Source organism: Mustela nigripes, chromosome 8, assembly GCF_022355385.1.
Source record: "Mustela nigripes isolate SB6536 chromosome 8, MUSNIG.SB6536, whole genome shotgun sequence".
NCBI classification, from domain to species: domain Eukaryota; kingdom Metazoa; phylum Chordata; class Mammalia; order Carnivora; family Mustelidae; genus Mustela; species Mustela nigripes.
The window spans coordinates 25830187-25842798 of NC_081564.1; the positions used below are offsets into that span (position 1 = coordinate 25830187).

The 12612-nt window shown below is 46.4% G+C and overlaps 2 gene segments (V, D, J or C); one reads left to right on the forward strand and one right to left on the reverse strand.

Annotated features, from left to right (window-relative positions):
* LOC132023362 (probable non-functional immunoglobulin lambda variable 11-55) overlaps positions 1 to 12612 on the forward strand; it is a 1024259-nt gene that overhangs the window by 594270 nt on the left and 417377 nt on the right.
* LOC132023361 (immunoglobulin lambda variable 3-25-like) lies at positions 3653 to 4335 on the reverse strand. The segment is given in 2 exon segments: positions 3653 to 4080; positions 4235 to 4335. Coding segments are annotated over 2 exon segments (459 nt in total).

A 12612-nucleotide genomic window follows, 5' to 3' on the forward strand; every position in this document is an offset into this window, starting at 1 on the left:
GTTCTGTGGGGACTGAGCCTGTAGGCAGAGCCTGGGACAGCCCCTGGGCAGGGAGTGAGGAGAGAAAGAGCAGGAGGGTCCATGTCATGGTGGAGACAAGAGGTCTGCCTGTTGAACCCACAGCTGAGTCTTCTCCCCTGCAAGCCTCCCTCATTCTCTCACTGGTCTCCCTGAAGATCTTCCTTCTCAGCCAGGTAGAGAGAATCTTTGTGCTTCTGGGTGGGCTTCCTGGATCTGGTGCGTGATGTGCTACACTCACCTCTAGACGCTTCTTGGAGAGCTCTCGTCACTCTGTGTTTGAAAATCTTGAAGACCAGGAGAGAAGGGACATATGTGGGTATTTTGTAGCTGTTCTTATGAAACATTCACTGTGTGTGTTCCAGCTCTTCATCCTGTGTGTGATACACATAAGAGAAAATCATCCTAATTATTTTTAGGGACTCCATTCATCTCAGATTTTCTATGTGTTCCCTGTGAATGTTTCATGTCCCAGATTGTGGAGCAGAACTGTGTGGGAATTATCTTAAATTGTGGCTTGAATTCTGTGTCACTTCCCTTCCTGGAGGTTTCTGATGGGCAGCGTCTACTTGGGTGTTATTGTGAAATTCAATCTAACAACCTTTGTCTTTAATCGTGGTATTTAGAGCATTTCCTGAATGTGACTAGTAATATCATTTCGATATAACAACTTTCCTTTATGTTCTTGCTGTTCCGTGTGTTCTTTGTTCCTTCTTTCAATGTATATATTTTTGATTAACAGAATATTTTTAAATGATTCTACCTTATCTCCCATTTTTGCTTAAGTTCCTTCTGTCTGATGATCAATATCTTGCAGTAGTCTACGTTCTGTGATGCTACCAATTTCTATGGAACGTAAGCACCTGATAACATCCTTCTGTGTCTCAGCTCTCAGCATAGTCACTGTGATTTTCCTACATATTATTTCAACTCTGTCAGGAGTTCCAACATACATAGTTATTTTATGTTCTGCACAGTATATTTTTCCGCACACTTTTAAAGAGAATTCGATAATAAAGAATTCTTAATATTTAACCCCCTAGTTAGCATTTATGATGTTTATATTCATTTTGTAGATTCAGATTCTTCCTGGAATCATTTTATCTTCCTAAGGGATGTATATTGTTGCTTGTATAGTGTGTCAGCTGATGAAAACTTCTTTCACTTATTTTTTGTGAAATTTTCATTGGGACTTCATTTGTGAGGGATGTTTTCCCCGAATGAATTGGTTCTCCCCGACCACCCCTGCCCCGTTCTTTCATCTCCCATTTAGAGACATTAATCCAGTGTCTCTTGCTGGCATTTCCACCGACAAAAAAACCACTAACCTCTTCTTCTGTTTGTTCCCCTGAGTGCAGGGACTCTTTCCCTCTAGCTGCTTCTAAGACTCTCTTGTTCATGGCCTTGAATATTTGAAATAAATGGATGTGTTTTTTTTTTCTTCCTTTGTCTTGTGCTTATGGTCTGTTGAGATTTTTGGACCCGTGCATCTTCAGTTTCATCAAGTTTGGAACATTCTCGCCAATGACTGCCCAAATATTTTTCCATCCCCAACACACTGCTGTCTCTCCTTTTCGGACACACTACATCCTATTCCACTCCTAAAGGTGTCCTCCAGCTTGGGTATTCTCTGTTCACTCTTGTGCCTTTTCTTCTCTCTCTCTCACTTTGCAGTGTCTGTGCTGTGTCTTCAGTTTCCCTCATGTGTTCTTTGCTTTGTCATGTCTGCTGTTACTCTCAACCCCTGGATTTGTGATCTGAGACATTGGAGTTTCATCTGTAGGAATTGGATTTGTACCCTTGAACTTTCTTCTCTGTGTCCTGTGAACCTGTCAGCACTCAGTCTATATTTAGACGAGACATTGCACCATCATTCTTGCTAGAAAATCCAGGCTTCTGGCCTCCCTGCATCTTGAGTGCATGCCCATTTTTAAAAAAGCATTTATTTATCTATCTATTTATTTATTTATTTGGGAGAGAAAGAGTGAGAGAGAACAAGCAGGGGGAGTTCCAGGTATAGGGAGAAGCATGCTCCCTGCCAAGTAAGGAGCCGGATACAGGACTGGATCCCAGGACTTTGAGATCGTGACCTGAGGCGAAGGCAGTTGCTTAACTGACTGAACGACCCTGGTGTCCCCATGACCCATTTCTTTAAATCAGCTTCTCCGTCTATCTCCGTTTCCGTCTCTCTGGATATGTGTGTGTAACATATGAATATATATCCATGTGTGTATGCGATACAAGCCATATTGGATCCATATTCCCTGGAGAACCCTACCTAATCCACCTTATCAGCTCTTACTCTTTGTGGTTCAAATGGTTTTATTTTGGTGTCTTACTTGGTGTTGGAGATCCTCACTGCTAATTGTCAAGTACCTTCTTGTGACATGGTGTCAACTACATGTAGAAGAAGGATGTGATAAGAGGATTTTCTTTCCCCAACATTTTTACTGACGATTGTCATATATTTTATAGATATATATTATAAATCAAAATATATTATTCTTATTTCTACCTAAACAGTTGACTCTTTAATAGACACGAAATAATAAAATCTTTTTACATTTACCCATTTAGTTTTTGCTATCTGATACTTTTTATACCTTTGTGTAGACTCACATTTCACTCTGCTACACTTTCCTTCTGTCCCAGGGTGTCCTTCACTGTCTCTTGTGCCGAGGATCTGTGGGTGATCAGTTCTGGGAGGTTTACAGTCTGGGAAATTTTTAGTTTGTCTCCCTTTTCAATGACATTTTACTGGTTAAAAATGAAGGTTGACACAAGAAACAGACTCTTCAGTGTAGAAAACAAACTGGCGATTACCACAGGGTGGGTGGGAGGATGACTGAGGTAGATGACGGGCATCAGAGAATACAAAAATGAAAAAAATAAGATTGTCCATTTTTTTAAGTTGTATTTTGAAGACATTGCTCTCCACCCCCCCCCAACTCAGTTGCCCAGTTTACTTGGTTTGTAAGGAGGAATGTACTCCCACCATGTTACTGGGTCCCTGTAGGGAGCACAACTCTCCTCTCTGGCTGTGAGAGTGTCTACATCACTGGTTTGTAGCAATTGCATTACGATGTCTGCTGTGCTGTCTCTTATGTTCCCTGTGCCCGAGCTTCGTTGAGCTTCTTGGATACATTGGTTCATGGGTTTCACAATTTGAGAACTTGGTGGCTCTTTTTCCTTCAGATATGTTTTCAATCACCATCCACTCCCCACCGTCTCTGCCTCATTTACTCCAATTACACATCCTTAGGTGGAAAGAAGCTGTCCTCCCTGCACTGAGACGTTCTTCAATTTCTCAGGCTATTTCGCTCTGTGTTTCATTTTGAACAATCTCTATTGCTGTGACATCAAGGTGACTAATTTCTTCTTTGGTAACATGTAATCTGCTGTCAATCTCCATCTCTGTATTTTTAAGTCTCAGAATATATGATTATGTTTTGGGGAAGTTTTAAAAGATTTGGATTTTGGAAAATGTCTTCTATTGTCTGCTCCTAACATATTCAGTCATTCATGAGCTCACATCCACAGCTTAAGTACAGTTATAATAAATGTGTCCTTATCCTCTGCCAATCCATCTTGTAGAACCTGTCTGAAGGTGTGTGAGGAGAGTCAGCCTGTGGATCTCAGATGTGGGACCCTAGGCTAAACCTGCTCCCTGCTCTGTGCATAGTCCTCCTGGGGCCGGAGGAGGGTGAGACACAGGCATGGAAGGGGTTTTTGTCTCACTTCCCCATCTGCCTGTGTCACTGTGAGCTTTATCACTTCTATCTGATGACTGGCAGTAATAGTCAGCCTCATCCTCGGCCTGGGCCCCGTTGATGGTCAGGGTGTGTGTGGTCCCTGAACTGGAGCCAGAGAATCGGTCCGGGATCCCAGAAGGACGCTCAGTGTCCTTATAAATGACCTGCACAGGGTGTTGGCCTGGCTTCTTCTGGTACCAATATGCATAACTTCCTGACAATATCTCTCCAGAGCAGCTGATGGTAGCCATCTGTCCCAGGGACACTGACACCGAATGAGGCTGAGTCAACACACTGGAGGCCATAGAGCCTGAAAAGACAGATGAGAAGTTGGTGTGAGGTTCAGGGGCTCCTTCCCTGGGTCCCTGTAATGAGGTTGTTCTGAGTCTGAGCTCAAGCTCTGATGCAGGCTCAGCTCAGGTCCTGTAGGGGCTGAGCATTTGCAGAGGGTCCAGGGACACCACCTGTGCAGAGAGTGAGGATGGGGAGTAGGAGAGGGATCCAGTCCATGGTGGAGATGTCTGGAGCTCTGCCTCCTGAGATCCCACAGCACAGGTAGGTTCCACCCCAGCCTCTTTTATTCCTTTCTAGGTCCTTGGGTCAGTGACTGTTAGTAGTTATGCAAATTTTCTCCACTTCAGGGGCTCCTAAGTGATCCACAAGTTGTGAGATCAGAACATGTGATTGAGGAAGAATAGAGAAGCCCTGAGTTTACTCCAAGCAGCTGCCAGTTTCAAAACCATCCTCGACCACAACCATCTGGGATCAGTACTTTCCTGGCATCTGAACACATGATAACCAAATGAAACTACACTGTATGGGGTCTGCCCTTGGCTCTCTCTGGGGTCTTTCAGGAGCCTGGCCATGGAGCTGGGATGGGTCCTCTGAGAGATGCAGACACTTGTTCAAGGAGAGGTGTCCCCACTGTGTCTCCCTGCGGCACTGTGATTCCATGGTCCCCAAGTCATCAGATTGTGGAAATTTCTCATCAGAATGTTAGTGCATTGGTGTCTATGAGAATCCACTTGCTTTTTTTTAAAGATTATTTATTTATTTATTTATTTATTTCACAGAGGGAGAGAGCACAAGTAGTAGAGAGGCAGGTAGAGGGAGAGGGAAGCAGGCTCTCTGCTGAGCAAGGATCCCAAAGCAGGGTTCAATCATGGGTCCCTGAGACCATAACCTGAGCCTAAGGCAGAGGTTTAACCCAATGATCCACCCACGTGTCTGAGAGTCCACTTGTTAAGAGACCATCTGCTTTTGAACATTGATCACAATGTCTAGTGTATTGACACGTGGTGATATCATACCCCCATCTCACAGCAGACCAGCTCATAGATTGTCAGCACATTGATTCCTTTACGATTCTTCATCAGTGTTACATGGAAACATATGACTTGCATGAGAAATCACCACTGACACTTTTGAGCACCATGTGTTGTTAGGGTCCCAGAGTTAGGTCTTTTTATATGGGTGAGTTGTGGAGCCAGGCTAGCATCCCAGGAGGGAGTGGGATTGTGTCACTGCACAAGGACAACCCAGGGACCAGAGCTGTGGCCTCAGGTAGTGAGAATCCCTTCACTCTGGAGACAGTCTCACAGGGAGGCTCTGGTGCTCATTTCAGGGACCAGGGACTCCAAGTACTCCTTGTCCCACCCCTTGAGACCCTCGTGAGCAAAGAAGCTGCAATCCCGTGCCTGCTTCTGCCTGGACATGGGGATGGAGATTCGGAAGGTGAGTGGTCAGGATGTTCTCAACATGTTCAACTCAGATGAGTCAGCTCCTGGAACACTAGTGCACAGAGCAGGGAGATGCATTTCCCACGTAGGCATTCACTGTGTCAGGGCTCCTGTCAGTGCCCTGGGTGTCACTGTGTGTCTGACCTTCAGAGCAAGGTCTCTTCAGCAGCTGGAAATAGGAGTGATTATTCCAACTTCTTTCGGGGACTGAACCCTGGACCCCTTTTGTCCCCAGGTCTGGTGTCCCTGTGAGGCTCCCCATGGGCAGCCCCAGACTCTGTCCTGCTGTTCGTGATGCAGCTCTGCTGCCCCTTGCTGGTGGAGGAGGCTCAGACCAGGAGATTTCCTCCCGTAGGTTCCCCCACAGCACCTGTCACCTGAGAAGGGATGTGGACCATGGTTTCCAGCCTCCCACAGGCAGCTGCCCACCCACAAGCCCTGCCCAGCCCAGCACAGACAGGCCACATACATGGTGAAGGAGGCAAGACAAGTGGGATTCCTGTACTTGTCCCTGGGTTGAAATGTCCTGGGCTAGCCTGGTGTCCTGTATAAAAAGAAGAGAGCAGGGTAGAGTGTAGTGCATCAGAAAAGGGTCAAGTCCAGACAAACCCATGTGATGTCCTATCACTACCAGTTTCCTGTGTATTAAGTGTCAAGACTGATGCTTCCCCACCCTGATTAGTGCAGATTATCATAAGTAGGAACAGATGATGCTTTTGTGTAAAGTTTACTTGTGTACATAAATCTGCATCATTACTGTTATTGTTGTTATTGTTGTTGTTGTTATTATAAACTCCTCAGGGCATAGCTTGATCATGGGATCAAATAGCGAGGGAGGGTGAGGCCAGGCAGGGCAGCAAGATTTCTGTTCCCAACTCACTGCCATCCCCATCCTGGCTGGTCTCTAAAAAGCCCCCGTGGCTTGCACATTGAGAGGTTCAAGAGGTTCATGTTCCAGATTAGAGTTGGAGAACCTGTGGGGGAAGCGGAGGCTGTTTGGCCAGGCAGGGCCCTAGCCTGGGTCCAGGGGCTCTGCTCAACATTATTGCTTTGTCCTCTGTCTCTTGAGCAGGTGGTAGTGACGAGGATGTCATGGCCACTCTACTGGGGGAAGCTAATCTTACAGGTAATCACAGGATCTGAAAAATCAGGAGACTCTGGAGCTCATTTTCATTGTCCCCAATCTTGCAGCATTCCCTGGGCTAAGCTGAGTCTCAGGGTCATGGCTGGGGTCCGGTGGGGGCTGAGCCCATGGACAGGGCAATACAAGCAAGACCTGGGTAGAGAGCAGGAGGAGGAGCAAGAGAGGTTCCTGGTCATGGTGGAGACCCCAGAGTTCTGTCTCCTGAGGCTACAGCTGAACCTGGCCACCACAAACTTCTGTCACGTCATCCCTGGTTCCTGTGAAAATGCTCATTCTCAGGCTGCTGGAGAGAATCTCTGCTCCTGGCAGACATCATGGATCTGTGCCTGTGGAGCTGTCCCCACCTCTCAGGTTCATAGCGGAACTCTTGTCTGAATGTATGGAAAATTCTTTTTTAATTTTATTTTTTTATTTTAATTTAAAATCTGTTAATTAACATACAGTGTATTATTAGCTTCAGGAATACTGTTCAGTGATTCATCACTTGCGTATAACACCCAGGGCTCATTATATCATGTGTCCTCTTTAATATCCATCACTCCCTTATGCATCCCCCAGCCTCTTCCCCTTCCCTCCAGCAACCCTCAATTTGTGTCTTACGGTGAAGGGTCTCTTTATGGTTTGTCTCCCTCTCTGGTGTCTTCATGCTTTATTTTCCCCTCCCTTTCCCTAATAGTAGGGGAAAGGAGGAATGTGTGAAGGCTATTTCCCTATCAGTTCCTCATGAGACGTGCACTCTGAATATTTCTTTTTTGTTTGTGTGTGTAAAATACATGCAATATAAATAATTTCATTCTAACTATTTTTAAGTGTTCACTCTCTGTCTCTTCCTGTGAATGTTTCATGTTCTACATTGTGGAGTAGTATTGGTGTGAACTTGTCTTGAACTTACCTTTGGATTTTCACGTGGTTTCATTTACATTAGTTTTCTGAAATGGGACATAGAATCGGGCATTCCTCTGAAACTCGGTTTGACAATCTGTCTTTTCTTTGCATTTAGACCATTTCCAGGGTGTGATTAGGACTGACATTCCACAAAACATCCTTGTATATAGTGTTTCTTTGTCCATGTTCTCCTGGTTTCCTTTCTCCTTTTCTTCCCTTTTTAAGTTATTGGTGCATTTTTAGGATTCCATTTTATCTCCTACTTTTTTGGTTATTAGTTCTACATATGTCTGTCATATTCTCATGAGTTGTAATAGTCCACATTCAGGTGTGTTCCCCCATGTCAAACAGACTGTCAGATCCTTACAGCAAACTTCTCCCTCTTCTTCTCAGTATTTTTTGCTGTAATTCATACATACTACTTTTAACTCTATTATAAATCCCAACATAGATAGGTATTTGAGTTTCTTTAGACAATGAGTTATCTACAAAAAAGATTTAGATACTAAAAAAGTCTTAATATTTTCCCTAGTAGTTAGCATTTGTGATTTTTTCATCTGTCTTGTAGAATCTTATTCTTTCTGGAATCACTCCTTCCTGCTTGAGGGGTGTCCAGTACTATTTCTTTTGTAACAGGTTGGCTGATGATCAATCCTGTCATTTTCTGTATGTATGTGAGAAAATGTTTTATTCAGCCTTCATTTTTGAAAGATGTCCTCCTTTGGTAAATAATTAATTTTTTCCCCATATTTTAAAAATTTACTGTCCTTGCTGCATTTCTATAATGAGAAATTTGCCAGAAATTTTCTCTGTCTTTCCCTAAAAACTGTGTGTCTTTCCCTTCTGTTTATTTCTGAGAATGTCTTGTTTTCCCTGCCTATTTGACACTGGTGGGTGTTTTTTTTTTTTTAACCTATGTCTTGTAATTAAAGTGTGTTAAGCATTTGGGATCTGGGAGTTTTTGTTACAGGTGTAGTTGTAGGCTGGTTTAACAGATGATCAGCACAGGGCCCTGATCTGGCCTCTGCCGATGTCCATAAGCATGTTTATTTCCAGTGCTGTTTCCCCACAGGTGATCCTGGATGTCTGTCCCAGGACCTCCTACACAAAGGAGGGTTGAGTCACCTCATAGGAGGCCACAGCTGCAGAGAGGAAAGGAGAGGGTGGCTGGAAATCAAGGACTCATTCCAAGAGACTCCCCACTTGCGAGGCCTGGTCTGAGTGCCAGGGATTTTCTAGATCCACAGGGGTTCCCCTTTCATCAGCCTTAGTCCCAGAGTAGCATGGGTCTGACTGGTGGTTGGAGTTTTTAAGAAAACTGGAAAAGAACCCTATCCCTGGGCATGGGCATTCCATCAGGGCTCACAGAAAGTCATGAGCACTGTGGGGGTATTTCACTCACTCAGCTCTCATCCTGCAGCAGGGTCAGGAGTATTCTCCCTCCAGGCAGCCCCTAAAGGGCTCAGACGTAGGGTCTGGCACACATTCCATCCTGGGAATTAGGCATGGACAAGACACAGTCCCTACTGAAGAGGGAACTCTGGAGCTGCTCAGCATGGGGAACATCACAAGAAGTGAGATGTGTGTAGCAAGAGTCCAATGGGTGCTACTCCATAGGGGCAGAGGGGGTGTTAGAGGATCTGAAAGAACAGGATAAAGCTCAGGGATCTGGGATTCAATCCAGTTCCAGGCCAGTGTGGAGTTTTCCCCTCAGGTGAGCATTCTGGGCACAGAGGGCTGTGTCAGATGTGGTCAGAGGTATCTTTCAGGTGATTCGTCAGTTCTCTGGGCAGCTGCTGGGCACAGATAGGGGTCTCTAAAAGGAAATGCTGAAGTGGGAGCAGGTTTGACACAGATGTGGTAAGTCCCCGTGATCTCTCTAGGTCACATGGGGGCTGAGGTCGCTTAAGGTAGTACTTATTCTCCCTCCCCTACCCCATACACAACTAAGCCACAGGGACATGAGAGTGCTTCATGTGCCTCTGTTCCTGTCCCCTTGTGTGGAGTCCCACGTGGATGACACGTCACTGCTTTCCCCAGCACCCCACAGACTGGCTGAGCTAAGCAAGTACATGACTGGAGGAATGCACCTGGCAGTGAAGGGAGGCAGGGAGAGGAGTGCAGGTCCCTGGTTCCCAGGAATGGAGAGAGTAGAGCAGAAGCTGGCAGGCACCAGCAGGTACCATCAACAGCCATCCCTCGCATCAGGTGAGGAAGGGTGCCCAGGCTGAGAGGGGAACTGCAACAACCTCAGCCAGAATGTTGCAGGTCCAGAAGGAAACAGCTCTTTCCTCTCAGTTCTCTCAGTTCTCCTATCTCCCACATGGACAGGGGGCCACCTGGGGTCCAGGGAGGTGCCAGCCCACTTATGGTCATGTGGATGAGAAATTAATGGTGACAATCCCCAGATTATAACTCCGTAGAGCTACACTTTCATGGTATTTTAACCTGAAAAATTTTTTTTGGTCATAGGTATTCTTAAGAAAAAATATCATTCCAGTTTATCACATCAATAAGTAAGCTATAGGTCCATAACTCAATAGTACTTGCCATGCTCTTGTGAGGGGAAAATTGTTTTCTGTCCTGTGTCCTCCTATTCTCTCCAAGGTATTGCTCTGATTCAACCCAGTTTGGAAATAGGGGGATCTGCTCTTCCTTCTTAATAGTCTTCATCTGTTATTTCCTCCCCCATGAAATTGCTCTAAAAATCAATTTACAAACCACAAGTCAAAGAATCATGATGAAAAACTCAGTGCACTGTAGATATATTTTTTCAATCTCAGAAAAGATTACCTTGGACCTAAAGGCGTGGCCCAAATGGAGCCAAGGTCACCCCACAGGGTCCACACAGGGGTGGGTGTGAGTCCATGTGGGTCAGACCTGTCTGGTGCAGGTTACTTGGGGAAGTAGGAGGATGTGGTGCCAGGAGCAAGTCCCCTCTGGGCCCCAAGGTGGTGCCTGCACTTCCAACACAGTTTCTACTGAACCTAAGGAGGGTAGAGCCTGGGGCATCAGGGGCCTGGTCTCCTCTTCAGGAAGCCTCATACAGTGTTTCTGGATGTGGGGATTCCTCAGCCTGGCACAAAAGGAGGCATCCCATCAGGCCCATCCAGGCTTCCTGTACCCAGGGAGAAGAAGAATTCCTCCTAGACTGTGCTGAGACAGGTGTCTCCCCTCAGAAGTAGCGTGTGATTATATCTGGGTCACACGTGATGTATAATGGCATCCTAAATCTGTATTATCTTCCATAAAACCTGACTACAGTCCCCATAATACAGTATAGCTCTCTATATCTGTCATTGTTCAGTGTGATATACAGATTTCAAGGATAGAGAACCTGCTAGGTGTAGGGGCTGTTCCAAGACCAGAGAGGACACCTGATCCTAAGGTCTGACCCACAGTTGGTGTTAGTGAGAGGGAAGGACAGATTCGGTGGGCAGCTTTTCATCTCACTTCCACATTTCTCTGTGTTACTTTGAATTACTGCCAGCTGCTCTCATTGCCATGGTAGGTGACATAGAAATAGTCAAGCTTCTCTTATCCCTGGATCTGTCTGATTTTCAGCATGGCCTTGACCACAAGTTGGATTCTGGAGCCCAGACTCTGTCCCTGACAGTCTCTCATTAGTGCTGGCATAGAGCTGGGCCCAGGGTAGGGGATTGACAATGCTGGGGGAAGGAGCCCACAGGCAACACTAAACTCTCAGAGCCTAAACATAAGAGTCACAGTGAGAATCATATGCCTTCCCTTTCCCCTCAGACACATGTAGTTATCAGTCACCACTTGACTGATACAGAAGTATCAGTCAGGGATCCCCAAGGACCATTCGGTATCTTTACATAAGAACATCAGTAGGTCCTGGCCTGTCTCTTGCTGGTTCCAAGTAACATGTTCAGTTCTGAGCTGATATCCAGAACTTGGGCCTTCCAAGGGTCAATGACATGGAGGAACTGTCCAAGGAAGCACAGGGCCTATAAGAGGAGAGGAGAGGGGCTGAAGAAGAAAGATGTATTCCTGGGAGGCTCTCCTGAGCTGACTCAGGGTTTGGGGAAGGCCCAGGTCAGGTCCTGTAGGGGCTGAGCCTACAGACAGAACCTAGACATGGCCCTTGTGCAGAGATTGAGGAGGGGGATGGAGGATCAAGCCATAGAGAAGATGTCCCAGAGCCCTGTCTCCTGTGGCCCCACAGATGGGCAGGGCTCCCCCAGTCCTTGTCACCCTCCAAGGGCATAACCTACATTGGACTCCTGAGGAGATGGCTAATGTTGGCAGAAGACACAGAAGTCAGAGAAACAGAGAGTAGGGTGCTTACCCCCCAGCCCACACTTTTGTCCTACAAACTCTTCTTTTGGGTGAAGGGAATGCTGCCTGACATCGGTGTCTCCATGGATGGTCCTGTAATCGCTGTGTCATGTTGTAGTCACCACTAGTTCAGCTTCTGGTAGCCTCTGTGCCTTCCTTCTCCACGGAGGTCAGTTCAGCAAGGGACTCTCCTCCTATGAGGGAGGGAGGTCTGCAGCTCACAGGGACCAGGGAGTGAAGTAGGGGAGGCTGTGGTTCCATGTTCTCCTGACTCTTGGTGCCCCACCCGCACTCTGTCCATTCCTGGTTGTCTTGGAAACTGGGCTCTGGATCTTGGACCTCATGGGGCTGAGTGCAAGTTCCACCAGAGGAGGAGCCCAGGAGCAGGGATGCATCCTGCTTCCCACACTGACTGACCTCGTGGACTGTGGACTGGTATATACCAAAGGTGATGGTCACTCTTGGTAGATGTGTCACGAGGGACTGACAGGTGCTGACACTCAGCCCCTGCCCCACACATTGTGACAACTCTCCTTTCCATGAGCCTGAGAGGCAGGATGGCTCAGGTCTCCAGGGCATGGGTGATATCCTGACCCACTGTGTGGTGATTCTCCACAGTCCCAGAGTGCAGATGTGAGAACTCTGATAATTTCTGTCTCATGTCATGTACACGAAAGCTGTAGAGACCAAGTAAGGACTGTGACTCTCTGCTGTTGAGTACAGTGTTCTGGAGCCCAGACTCTGTCCCTGACAGTCTCTCATTAGTGCTGGC